This window comes from Saccopteryx leptura, chromosome 13 (assembly GCF_036850995.1).
Source record: "Saccopteryx leptura isolate mSacLep1 chromosome 13, mSacLep1_pri_phased_curated, whole genome shotgun sequence".
NCBI lineage: Eukaryota > Metazoa > Chordata > Mammalia > Chiroptera > Emballonuridae > Saccopteryx > Saccopteryx leptura.
In genome coordinates this window covers 33,682,782-33,696,255 of record NC_089515.1, presented here as the reverse complement: position 1 = coordinate 33,696,255, position 13,474 = coordinate 33,682,782, and the positions used below count along the sequence as shown (strand labels likewise).

Here is a 13,474-nt window from a genome sequence, read left to right as displayed (position 1 = left end):
GATCTATCAAGAATGAATTCCAATCTGATAAATGGGATATTGGACCCTCCCAAAGACCAATATTGCACAAATGGTTATCTTCTTTTAAAAATGGAACATTTAACTTCTCCCTAACATGGCAATGCTTGTTCATTTTAGGAAAATTAGAAAATATAAATAAAAAAGAGGTAATGCAAATCACCCATAATCTATCTCTCCACTCAGCAGTCACTAGAGGCAGCAGCTTGGCTTTCTCCCTCCAGCCCTTTTTCTACCTGTGTCCTATGATTGTGTTTGGCCCTTAAGAGAAGGGGAGGCAGACCGTGCTGTCAGTCAATGGGGATCCACCCTGACGTGCTTTCTGTGCCAGGGGTTTATACTGGCCTGTGAAGGAGGCGTGACGGGGCGGGCGGGCGGGAGGATAATCTCCCTCAGGCCTCCTCAAGCTGATTACTGGAGGAGGGCCCCACGGATCCAGAAGGCGCAGAGCTGTCAAACATTAGCAAACACTCGGCAAAACAACCCCAGGATGGCTCCCAGGGGCAAGGGTTGCCCTTGGGCACATGGCATTCCTAGTCCTTTTCCATCCCTTCCACCAGTGCATTTAAGCTGGGTTGAGTAGCTGCTTTAGGGACTACACAGAGGTGTGCGCTATGGCAGAGTTCTCTGGCTGACAATGGGGGGGCTGCACCCACCCACACACCCTGAGGGTTTCCCACGGAAATATGCTTGCGGCCAGTCTGCAGCTGAGGCCTCTCCAAAGGGATGTGACATACAAGATCTGTTTTCTGAATTTTTTTTTAAAGAAGAGGTGGATAAAATGACTTCTGCTGTACTACTTTGTTAATGAGCCCAGTTCTCCACGTTGAGGAGGAAATGACAGAGTGGAGCTGTATAAAGGGCAGGTGGCCCTGGTCTGTTGCTGTCCATGGTGAGCCCCTGCATGGACAGGGCGGTAATTGCGGGCGGGGTGTCCTGTCTGTCAGCTCTCCCTTTTCCTGGGGACTCCTGGCTCTTACGGTGGGACAGCTATTATGTGTTGAAAGCAGGCACCCTCCTCTGCTCAGAGGAGAGACAACATCTTCATTTGTTCTCTATTTCTACTGCTTCTAAGCATTACCCCCCCCCCCCCAAGCGTGGCGATTTTCCAACTTTAGATAAAATTAAAATCAAATTGGGAGCTCTTTTAAAAATACTGATGTCTGAGACGCTCGGTAGATCAATTACATAGACTCAGAGAGATTGGGATGCAGGCATTCCAATCTTTTAAAAGCTCCCTGGATGATTCTAATATGCAGCCAGGGTCGAAAACCACTTGTCTCTTCGGTGAACAGATGCAAGAGAAGAAAGTGCATTTCGGACGAACTGTGGAATGCTACGTGGAAGGGCCCTGGAGCTGTGAGCCGGCCTTTCCTTGGGCGGACAGGAAGGCGGGGCACGGGAGCAGCGTCTCTCCCAGGGCCCCGGGACCCGCAGTGAACCCCGTCTCTGTCGTCTCTTTCTCTTTTTTAATGTTCTCCTTAATTCTTTTTTTTTTTTTTTTTTTTTTTGTATTTTTCTGAAGCTGGAAACGGGGAGAGACAGACAGACTCCCGCATGCGCCCGACCGGGATCCACCCGGCACGCCCACCAGGGGCGAGGCTCTGCCCACCAGGGGGCGTTGCTCTGCCACGATCAGAGCCACTCTAGCGCCTGGGGCAGAGGCCAAGGAGCCATCCGCAGGGCCCGGGCCATCCTTGCTCCAATGGAGCCTTGGCTGCGGGAGGGGAAGAGAGAGACAGAGAGGAAGGAGGGGGGGTGGAGAAGCAAATGGGCGCTTCTCCTATGTGCCCTGGCCGGGAATCGAACCCGGGTCGCCTGCACGCCAGGCCACGCTCTACCGCTGAGCCAACCGGCCAGGGCTGCTTTTTCCGTTCTTAATCTCACTTGATTCTGGCAAAGACCCCGTGTGAAAGGCGTATATATCTTTCCATCCTGTCTATGTAAGAAATCTTCTCAACATCAATTAGGCAAGAAGACATGGCGGGTCCGAGACCATAACTGAAGAATTCGGGGGCCTCCCTCTGACCACTGATCACTGACCACACATGACTTCTCTCTGGTTGGTAGTGTGGGCACAAGTAAGAGAAGGACTTTTCACCCCTAGACAAAGGCAGAACCAGATACTCTCAACTTTGGGAGTTCACAAAGGGTGTAACAGGGAAGCCACGTGGTGTAGGGTGACAGCAGCGGCATCAGACATACCTGGGTAACTCTGATGGATTGGGTTTCTGCAACTGAGTAATATAGGTAACAAAATATGCAGATTAAATGGACACAAGTGCCTGATTCTTTGGTAGATGCTCAATAAATGACCTATGAGAATATTATCTTAATGCCAAAAGGGGCTTGGGAGCTGTGTGTGGGTGGTTAAAACTGGGTCAGTGGTTACTGTCTATTTTTAAAACAGGTTACAAGCAAGAAAACTTTAAATAACAGGAAACTGAGATACTCCTTTGAAGTTAATCATTTCTTTTTCTATTGGGAAAGCTGTTGATTAATTCTATGGGTGGGCGGTTTTCATTCTGACTGTGGTTAAAAGAAAGCCATGGAGAACCCTAAGTTTTCAATGATTAACAGGGCACTTATAGCACCCTTCCCTTCTTCCTCTCTCTTCCTTCTTTCCTCTCTGACTCCTGCTCTCAAGGGATAAGGGTATTTAATCAGAATGTAACAATGCTACAATCGGAGGAGGGATCCAGGTGGCCTGCTGTTCTAAACAATGTTCTCTCCAGTTACTTTCAGTGGTTTCTTTGAAGAAGGACATCAAGGGGAGTTTGTGAATTTGAGAACTACAGAATTTACTCAAACACACTTAAGTAAGGATTGTTCGAGCTAGTGAAAATAAAAAAAGCAGAAAGCCTCATTTCACCTACCTTGTAATCTGATGGGTGGTTTTATCCAGGGTTTTCAGATACAGTAATAAGCAATCATTCTACTTTTTAAATTTATAAACCATTTTCTCAAAATAGCCTGTGGAACTTGAGAACATTTCCTCCTGTGTAGAATCTAGAATGAAATAGCACAGGTGTTGGATCTGCAGAGTGAAGTGTTACCAGGAGACTCAGACTCCGTCTCGAGTGCGTGCTTCCGGGGTTACGGTTATCGCTTTAGTGCCCAGATTCGCTGTGTAAGACCTTCTTTCCCCTTGGCTGTGACATCACCTCTTTTCTCCTGGCCTAACCTCAGCCTAACCTAGATAAGCCACAGGCCCCCTGGAAAATGCTCACTCTGAAACAGGCAATTCCATTCTATGCAATCACAGGATGGGGGATGATTGCTCAGGACCACTGTGCTGGGGCCCTGAGTGTCTATCGATACTATCTGGATTAGATCTGCACCCCACGGTTCTGTGCTGCTGTGCAAATGTACAAATGTGTTTTTCAGAACAGCCATTTTTCTGACTTCATGGACAAGCAAACTGGGTATGTCACTGAGAACCTGCTGGCGACCCCGATCGTGATGGGCAAGGAGGTTCTGGCTGTGGTCATGGCGGTCAACAAAAGAAATGCGTCTGAGTTTTCTAAACAAGATGAAGAGGTAACGCTATCCCTGGGCATCCAGCAGGAGGCTCAGATAACTTATGTGTTATGTATCCGAAAGAAAGATGTCATACCTAATTTGTCTCTCTCTGCCATCCGTAGGTCTTTTCCAAATACCTCGCCTTTGTTTCTGTCATCCTAAAGCTTCATCATACCAACTACCTGCACAGTGTTGAATCTCGAAAAAGCCAGGTAAAGGGAAGGTGACATGAATCACTCCATGCTGACCTGTTCTGACATAAAGACCCATAAGTCACAAGCTCAGCCCCCTCCTTTCCCATGGTGGGGGTTTAAGCCACATGGAGCAGTTCCCCAAACTTCAGTGCCAGGTGTCCCTTCATGATCTGCCCTGGCTTCTTTTCCCCGCCTGCCTACTCCTCCATTTGTACATGTAACTGGCTTGTCTTTCTTCAGTCTTTATCCGAAGTAGCCATGTTTTCTTCATCTATGATATGGCAGTGAATAATTATAGTACCTACCCCACATGGTTATTGTGATTATAAAATGGTCATTAGATAAATTAGTTTTCATAAAGTTTTTTAGCAGTTCCTGGTACATAAAGCTATTAATTTGAGGAGCAAACCATTCCTCTGAATTCTGTTTCTTCCTTGAGCCAGAGTATGAAGAACAACACTGGTAACCATGATACCTGAGTCTGGACCACTCTCCAGACCTGTTTCTTCATTAACACAATGGTGGGAAGGGAGTCGGGATGGAAGGCTTCCACGATCCCTTCCTATTCCAAGTGTTCAAGTCGGGCTACCTCTGACTAGCTCAGGATGCACGGAAGGAGACATGCGGCTTTCTCCCGGTGAGGGTCAGCAAGAGCCCGTGGACCACCAATACTGGACTCTCGGCCCAGGGACAGTATCTGCATCCAATTTTAAATCATTTGCACTTTGAAGTTAAAACACTTGGACATAGGGAACAATAAGAGCTTCACCTTTTTAGCCCACAGCCTTGCAAAGGTCTACTCATCATCCCACACAGAGAGTCAGTGTTTGTCCAATGTGGACATGTTCAAAAATGAAATTGTGCTGTCCGTCTAGACCAGGGGTCCCCAAACTACGGCCCGTGGGCCACATGTGGCCCCCTGAGGCCATTTATCCGGCCCCCACCGCACTTCTGGAAGGGGCACCTCTTTCATTGGTGGTCAGTGAGAGGAGCATAGTCCCCATTGAAATACTGGTCAGTTTGTTGATTTAAATTTACTTGTTCTTTATTTTAAATATTGTATTTGTTCCCGTTTTGTTTTTTTACTTTAAAATAAGATATGTGCAGTGTGCATAGGAATTTGTTCATAGTTTTTTTTATAGTCCGGCCCTCCAATGGTCTGAGTGACAGTGAACTGGCCCCCTGTGTAAAAAGTTTGGGGACCCCTGGTCTAGACTCTAGTGACATGGATTCATTTTATTTGATACACCTCCCAGCTAAAGCTCTATCTTTTCATAGTGTATTTCATTCTAACTGTTTTCTTTTCAATATCTATTTTCAGATCCTTATGTGGTCAGCCAATAAAGTATTTGAAGAGCTCACAGATGTTGAGCGACAGTTTCACAAAGCTCTCTACACGGTCCGAGCATATCTGAACTGTGAACGATACTCCATTGGACTGCTAGACATGACCAAGGAGAAGGTCCTCACTGTTCCCTATATTTTTGTCTTGCTTAAAATCACCTGTAAAATACAACTTACAGGAAATGCAATCCATTAAAAAATGTATCCACTATGTAAATAATCAGTCATGATAGGTCACAAGAACCAGTGCCAAGAAAGCATGGTACAAACAGGCGCACTCTGGAGCAAAAAAGACTTAGGCTTTTCCATTTTCTAGTTGTCTGTGTCTTCAATGAGTCTTTTTAAAATATTGATTGGCTTTATTTTTTAAGACACATTTTAGGTTTATAGCAAAAATGAGCAGAAAGTTCAGCAAACTCCCATGTTCTCTCCCCCCAACCCCAGTTTCCCCTGTTACCTATTCCTCCCATTGAAACATCTCTCATTAATGTGATACATTTGTTACTGTTGATGAATCAATGTAGATACATGATTATTAACTAAAGCCCACAGTTGACATTCTGGTTCATTCTTTGTGTTATACAGTCTATGGGTTTTTGCAAATGCTTTATGTCATATCTCTGCCATTGCAGTAGCATACAGAATAGTTCAACTAAAAATCCTGTGCTCTACCTAGTATCCCTCCCTCTTTCTGCCCCAAGTCTCTGGCTACACTGATTTTTACTCCCTCTATCATTGTGCCTTTTCCATATACCATGTAGTTAATGTGTGTAGCTTTTTCAGATTGGGTTATTTCCCTTAGCAGTATGTGTTTAAGTTTCCTCCATATCTTTTTATGGCTCAAATTCTTTTTAAAATTTATTTATTTTTGATAGAGAGAAAGAGAGAGAGAGAAAGGGAGAGAGATGAGAAGCATCAACTTGTAGTTGCAGCATTTTAGTTGTTCATTGATTGCTTATCGTATGTACCTTGATCCGGGGGCTCTAGGTGAGCCAGTGACCCCTTGCTCAAGTCAGTGACCTTGGGCTTGAAGCCAGCGACCTTGGGATCATGTCCATGATCCCAGGCTCAAGCCATCAATGCTGTGCTTAAGCTGTTGGAGCCATTGCTCTAGTTGGATGAGCCTACACTCAAGCCAGTAACCTCAAAGTTTCGAATCTGTGTCCTCGCCGGGCGTGGTGGCGCGCACCTGTAGTCCCAGCTACTCAGGAGGCTGAGGCGGGAGGATCGCTTGAGCCCAGGAGTTCTGGGCTGTAGTGCACTATGCCGATCGGGTGTCTGCACTAAGTTCGGCATCAATATGGTGACCTCCCGGGAGCGGGGGACCACTAGGTTGCCTAAGGAGGGGTGAACCGGCCCAGGTCGAATCTGTGTCCTCAGTGTCCCAGATTGATGCTCTATCCACTGTGCCACCTCTGGTCAGGCACAAAGTCCATTTAAAAATACTGAATAATATTCCATTGTCTGGATGCACCACAGTTTATTCATTCACTTATTGAAAGACATTTTGGTTGCCAACATTCCAAATGTTGGCTATTATAAATAAAGTGTAGATTTTTATATGAACATAAGTTTTCACTTCCTTTGAGTAAATACCAAGGAAGGCTATTGCTGGATCACATGGTAAGACTATATTTAGGCTTGTAAGAAATTGCCAGACTGTCTTCTAAAGTAGCTGTACCATTTTGCATCCCCAGACAATAAATGAGAATTTCTATTGCTCCACCTCTTTGCCAGCAGTTGGTGATGTCAGTATTATGGATTTTAGCCATTCTAATAGATGTGTATGATATCTCATTGTCTTAATTTACATTTCCCTGATGACATGTGAAGTGAAATATCTTTTCATATGCTTATTTACCATATGTATGTAAGATGTTTGTTTAGATTTTGCACCCTCCCCCTTTTGTATTTTTCTGAAGTGAGAAGTGGGGACTCCTGCATATGCCCGACAGGAATCCACCCAGCATGCCCACTGAGGGCGATGCTCTGCCCATCTGGGCCGTTGCTTCATTGCAGCAGGAGCCATTCTAGCACCTGAGGCTGAGGCCATGGAGCCATCCTCAACTTTGCTCCAATGAAGCCTTGGCTGCCAGAGGGAAAGAGAGAGATAGAGAAAAAGGAGAGGGAGAAAGGTAGAGAAGCAGATGGGCGCTTCTCCTGTGTGCCCTGGCTGGGAATTGAACCCGGGACTTCACACACTGATGCTCTACCACTGAGCCAACCGGCCAGGGCTTTGCCCACTTTTTAATTACAGTGTTTATCTCTTATTGTTTAATTTTAAGAGTTCTTTGTATATTTTGTATGCAAGTCCTTTACCCGATATATGTTTTACGAATATTCTCTCTCAATCTGTGGTTTGTATTTTTATTCTTTTCACAGTGTCTTCTGCAGAAAAGAAAATTTTAATTTTAATGAAATCTAATTTTACATATTTTTTTCATAGATTGTGCTTTTGGTGACATATCTAAAAGTCCCACCAAACCTAAATTCACCTAGATTTTCTCCTATGTCATTTTCTAAGAGTTTTATAGTTTTGTATTTTACATTTAGGTCTATGATTCATTCTGTGTTATTTTTGTGTGTGAAGGATGTAAGATCTGAGTGTAGATTTTTTTTTTTGCATGTTAATGTCCAGTTGTTCCAGTACAATTGTCAAAAAGACTATCCTTTCTCCATTGTCTTTACTCCTTTGCCAATCAGTTGACTATATTTGTTTGGGTCTATTTCTGGGCTGTCTAATCTGTTCCATTGATTTGTCTCTATCTTCACCAATACCACACCATCCTGATTATTGTAGCTTCAGGGTAGGTAAGTCTTAAAGTCATGTAGTGTCAGTTTTCTGACTTTGTTTTTTTTTTCAGCAAGTCATTTAACCTCCCTGATTCTTGGTTTACTCATCTGTAAAATGAGGATATCTCTCTTATCAGTTGTGAGAAATATATATATATATATGCACATACATATATACATACACACATACACACATGCCCACATACTATATACATATATATGGTGCCTAGTACATAATAGTGGCATAATAAATGACATTGTCATTACCAATTCAAGGTTTTATAGTCTAAAAAGTTGAAATTATTTTAAAGTAGAAATAATTCAATATTTAATATATTCATACACAATATAATGCTCATTTCTCATCTTGTTTCATTAATTCTGTTGTAGCTCTTCTAGTTCAACATAACTAATAAAGCCTGACCTGTGGTGGCACAGTGGATAAAACATTGACCTGGAATGCTGAGGTTGCCAGTTCGAAACCCTGGGTTTGCCAGGTCATATGGGAGTTGATGCTTCCTGCTCCTCCCCCCTTTCTCTCTCTCTCTCTCTAAAAATGAATAAATAAAAACAATCTTTAAAAAATAAGAGATAAATAACATAACTAATGAATATCATATCACTTATATTTCTTCCTGTCCATGTGACTGTAAGTTATTTTTCCAGCAAAACTGTTTGAAGTGGATTAATACAGGACCAAGCATGAGGAGAGCTCAGTTTTGATCCCAGCTCTGGGAATTTCTAGTTGATTATATTGGTTAGGACGTTTTTGGCTACAAGTAGCATTAGACCCAGACAAAAGCATCTTTAATGATAAGATAGTTATTATTTTACTTAATAAGAAGTCCCAAGGTGGGACAGTTCTAAGGCTGGTTAATTCAGATCTCAGGACAGTCATCAAAGTCCTAGGTGTTTTCCCCGTTGTCCTGGGATGGTCTTTGCTTTCTTCAGCATGTGGGTGAGTCCTCTCTAATGGTGGCAAGATGGCTCTTCCAGCTCAAGGCATGGACATAGACATGACAATGTCTGTGACAATAATGCATGACAACACCCTGCAAGTGTCATTTTCATTACCTTTCCTTTGAAGAATGCCTTTCCCAGGAGCCCCCCTGGCAGCCTTCTTCTCCATCTTCATTGTCCAGAACTAGGCCACCTTCCTGCCTTCAAACTAGTCCAAGTAACCTCATATAAACCACTTGTGGGCTGTGCCAGGCCTATAATCCCTGACAGATTACCACCCAATGCCCAAATAAAATTGGGTTCTGTTAGCAAAGAAGAGGGGAGACTGGACATTAAGTAAGGCAACCAACACTCTTGGCTGTTTTCAAGACCTTGGCAAGGTCTCTCAGCCTATCTAGATTTAGTTTAATTATATATAAAAGAGCTGCTTTCTAGTGAGTACTTTTAAATATGTGTCATGGTAGTTGCTCTGTATGTAATATTCAATAAATTCTTACTACAACCCTATAGTATAAATTCCATTATTATCCCCATTTAACCAACGAAAAAAATTAAGTGACTTGTTCATAGTCATGAGTTCCTATAAGCAGTATTGCTGGGAATTACAAATCTTTTTCAGATCTAAAATTCCAGAATTATAATTTAAAATAAAATTCGCAAACACATGAAATTCATATAACCTATAGTAGGCCATGAAACAGTTTCTTTAATAATGTTTACTATAATTGCCTCCAGGAATTCTACGATGAATGGCCAATCAAACTTGGAGAGGTCGAGCCTTATAAAGGTCCGAAGACACCAGATGGCAGAGTAAGTGCGGGCACCTTCCTTGGTACTATCTGTGTGGTGCGAGGTGCTAAATCCAGAGGCCGCCGTGCATAGAGAAGAGAACATAAGCCCGAGAAGGCCCGGGTTCTAGTCCTGTAACTTCCTCTGGGACCTTGTGGTAGTAGAAAGAGTACTGCACATGGAGTTTGAAGTGCCAGTGCCAGCCCCGTGCCAGGTCAGCTGGGTGACCCTTGCCTTAACTCACTGTTTAATGTCTCAGTTTCCTTCTCTGTAAAGTCAGGGCTTGGGACCAGTGGTTCTGATCAGCGAGGGACACATCAGAGCTACTTGCACAGCTTTTTTTTTTTTTTTTTGTATTTTTCTGAAGCTGGAAACGGGGAGAGACAGTCAGACAGACTCCCGCATGCGCCCGACGGGGATCCACCCGGCACGCCCACCAGGGGCGACGCTCTGCCCACCAGGGGGCGATGCTCTGCCCCTCCGGGGCGTCGCTCTGCCGCGACCAGAGCCACTCTAGTGCCTGGGGCAGAGGCCAAGGAGCCATCCCCAGCGTCCGGGCCATCTTTGCTCCAATGGAGCCTTGGCTGCGGGAGGGGAAGAGAGAGACAGAGAGGAAGGAGGGGGGGTGGAGAAGCAAATGGGCGCTTCTCCTATGTGCCCTGGCCGGGAATCGAACCCGGGTCCCCTGCACGCCAGGCTGACGCTCTACCGCTGAGCCAACCGGCCAGGGCTTGCACAGCTTTTTAAACGTCCTGTGTCCAAGTTCTTCTTCGGACATCCTGCATCGGCATTGGCATTGGCATCTCCAGGGAAGGGTTGGGGTAGATTTACTTCCCCGCTTGACTGCAAGCGTCGCAGGGCAGGAACCAGGTTTCACCATTGCATCCCCAGCACGCAGGAAAGGGAAGGAAACAGGACAGAGTGTGTCCAGGCCTCAGATGCTTCATCTGTCCAAGGATGTAGAGAGGCTGGTTCTCAGCATACCCACCGAATCTGGCTTCTGAGGCACCTGCTCAGACAAACCCGTGCTGGAGGGGGAAGTGCTTCCTCCAGTGGGGTGGGGGTGGGGGGAACAGTGACTGAGGCTGGGAAATTACGTGATTTGTTCCCCTGGGCTTGTCAGTCAGATATTTCTGGACGGTAGAGAAGGATTAGTTAAAGGAAAAACAAGTTCCCCTAAAAATTATTCAGGTGAGTTCAACCTTTTAAATTTAGTTCAACAGTCTTGTTCTGTAGGTAAGTGGCCAATAATATTTCTAGTTTGATTACAAGCTTGTAATCAGAACATGAGCAGTTTGGTAAATGCAGAAAAATGTGGTTAGGAAATAAGGCACTATTAAGATGAGTTTTTAAGTATAAATTCTTTATTGAAAAGTGTTTTTGAGGAAATCAGATTTTTCTCATAATCCCTCTCTTTGCTCTAAGGAAATCATCTTTTATAAAATCATTGATTACATTTTACATGGAAAAGAAGAGATCAAAGTGATTCCGTGAGTATTGTCATAAAGCAGCTGCAGGAATTGCCGTTTTATTTTTGTGCACAGGGTATATCTCTGTAGAGCAATGATTTTCTTTCTTCTAATCTTCCTCAAGGACGCCGCCCGCAGACCACTGGACTCTCGTGAGTGGGTTGCCAACATATGTCGCTGAGAATGGATTTGTAAGTTATCGAACAAATTCAAATCTTAAGCTATATTGGCTGAAACTCTTATTAGCTAAGAGATGCAGACAAATGTGAATGTATCAAGGAAAAGTGTGGTGGCCAGTTCTATACAAGTCATAGGAAAGAGCAACCTTAGCAGTTGAATGTGGGTTAACTTGGGATTCTCAAACTCTTGAGAAAATAGCTCATCAACAGGAGAAAGGTGGATCCATTCCCAGCTTTTTTTTTTAAATCCCATAAATGTTTACTTATATTTGCCTTGTAGCAAAAAGGATTTAACTTTCAACAACCAGATAAAGCAATAAAACACAAAATAAAAATAGGCGTAAAATCAAAAGAAAAAACATCAAGAGAGACACGTACATTAGAGCCAGAACTAAAGGTCACAATGACCTGCTCCTCAGGGCCCTCCACGGTCATTGAATTAGGCTGCTCATTTGCTCTAACCTTCCCACAGAGCTTAGAAAAGGGGAAACTGATCAGTTACAGAACTGACTGTGCTCCTGAGACAAAATCAAGTTGTTTAGAATAAAACACTGTATATTCTGATACAAAGACTAGAAAGACATGTTTTCCTTAGTGTCTCCATGAAATGAATACATGTAATGCAATAAATAACGGCATCACCTAAGCAATCCACACAGTAGGCCCCAGCTGTTCTTCCGCAGCCCCACAAATTTCCGAGTCCTTTGAAGTCTGTGACCCCATGATTCGTGCTGAGTTTAATTTGATTTCAAGGGCAGTTCCCTTGGTCAAGACTTTTGAAGCATGGATGATTCCTGACAAAAGAAAAATGTATAAAGAGAGCACTTTGTCACTGATCGCAATGCAAAGTGTAGTGAATGATAAAGGCAGTGAGGACCTCTGCCCTGGTCCGTCAGGTGGGGGCGGGGCACTGGAGGCCAGGTCTGATGGAGAGAGGTCAAGTGCAGGGAGACAACAAACAAGCCATCTCTGGTCGGTCCTATAGGTCTTAAGGCTAAAAGACAGGGTCACCCATAGCTTTTCCGTTTGGCCTCAACCACACTCTCCGCTTTCTCGTGGCTGACTTTTCCCCCAAGTTGGGCTTCTCCACCATCTGTATCACTTTTGGCATCGGGATTCCTCCCTGCAAGAATGTTCGATGCTTTCAACATTTCTTTATGTTGACATTTTTCTTTATTCCCTCTTCAGATCCAAGTTTACAGCATTTATTTGCATATTTGTTTTTTCTTTAGTGTTGTCCTTGTGTTTTGGGCAGTGTTCATTCACCTAGTAGTTCCTTAGAGGCTGGGAGAGTGGGGAAAGGAGCAGAGATGGGGCTAAACGCCCTCCACTGGCTTAGTCAGCAGGAGAGACGCCAGCTTCAATGCTCAGCAAATTTGGCCCCGCCAAGGTCCAGTGTGAATAACTTGCTTGTGAGCCATGGAGACCTATGGAAGAAATACTCACACAGGACGCGTTCTCTCTTCGGCCTTGTAGGCTTAATGGCTCCAACATGTGCTGTTTCAGTACCTGTGTTTCCTCTCACTTTACAGATATGTAACATGCTGAATGCGCCTGCAGATGAATACTTCACATTTCAGGTAACCTCACCCTCTGCCAGGCCTCCGCTCTCAGCGCTGAAACGAGGAGAGCGTTGCCCCCTTCATGGTCTGCATTAGACTGAGAGACAATACCCCCCCCAAAAAAAACATCCTGAAGCATTTGGAAAATATCTAAACGCTAAATTAGATGGGTCAGACTTTAAGTGCTGCTGGAATTCTGCAGAAGAAAAGCTCCATATGGTTGAAAATAGAGAAGGCTTCATGGGAGAGGTGTGGCTTAGCCTGGGTCCCGCAGGATGACCAAACAAACTGACAGGAGGAGGCTGTGGAAAGAGTCACGTGGTCTGCTGAGCGCTTGGCTACCTGTGCTTTCGCCACGTGCTGTGCAGGCATCGTGCCAAGTTCTCAGACTGCGAAGGCAGCAGAATTACCTGCGAGCTCATTCAAGATTCATGCTCAGGCTCTGGCCGGTTGGCTCAGCGGTGGAGCGTCGGCCTGGCGTGTGGGGGGGCCCGGGTTCGATTCCCGGCCAGGGCACATAGGAGAGGCGCCCATTTGCTTCTCCATCCCCCTCCCCTCCTTCCTCTCTGTCTCTCTCTTCCCCTCCCGCAGCCAAGGCTCCATTGGAGCAAAGATGGCCCGGCGCTGGGGATGGCTCCTTGGCC

General features: G+C 44.8%; 1 protein-coding gene across 1 annotated transcript in view; it reads left to right on the top strand.

The window, feature by feature from the left end:
• PDE6C (phosphodiesterase 6C) overlaps positions 1–13,474 on the top strand; it is a 47,456-nt gene that overhangs the window by 1,273 nt on the left and 32,709 nt on the right. Inside the window, exons 2-8 of the mRNA XM_066355287.1 lie at positions 3,406–3,558; positions 3,663–3,752; positions 5,056–5,196; positions 9,567–9,641; positions 11,046–11,110; positions 11,214–11,280; positions 12,801–12,848. Of these exons, the coding sequence (XP_066211384.1) occupies positions 3,406–3,558; positions 3,663–3,752; positions 5,056–5,196; positions 9,567–9,641; positions 11,046–11,110; positions 11,214–11,280; positions 12,801–12,848 (639 nt within the window). The remainder of the gene's footprint in view (positions 1–3,405; positions 3,559–3,662; positions 3,753–5,055; positions 5,197–9,566; positions 9,642–11,045; positions 11,111–11,213; positions 11,281–12,800; positions 12,849–13,474) is intronic.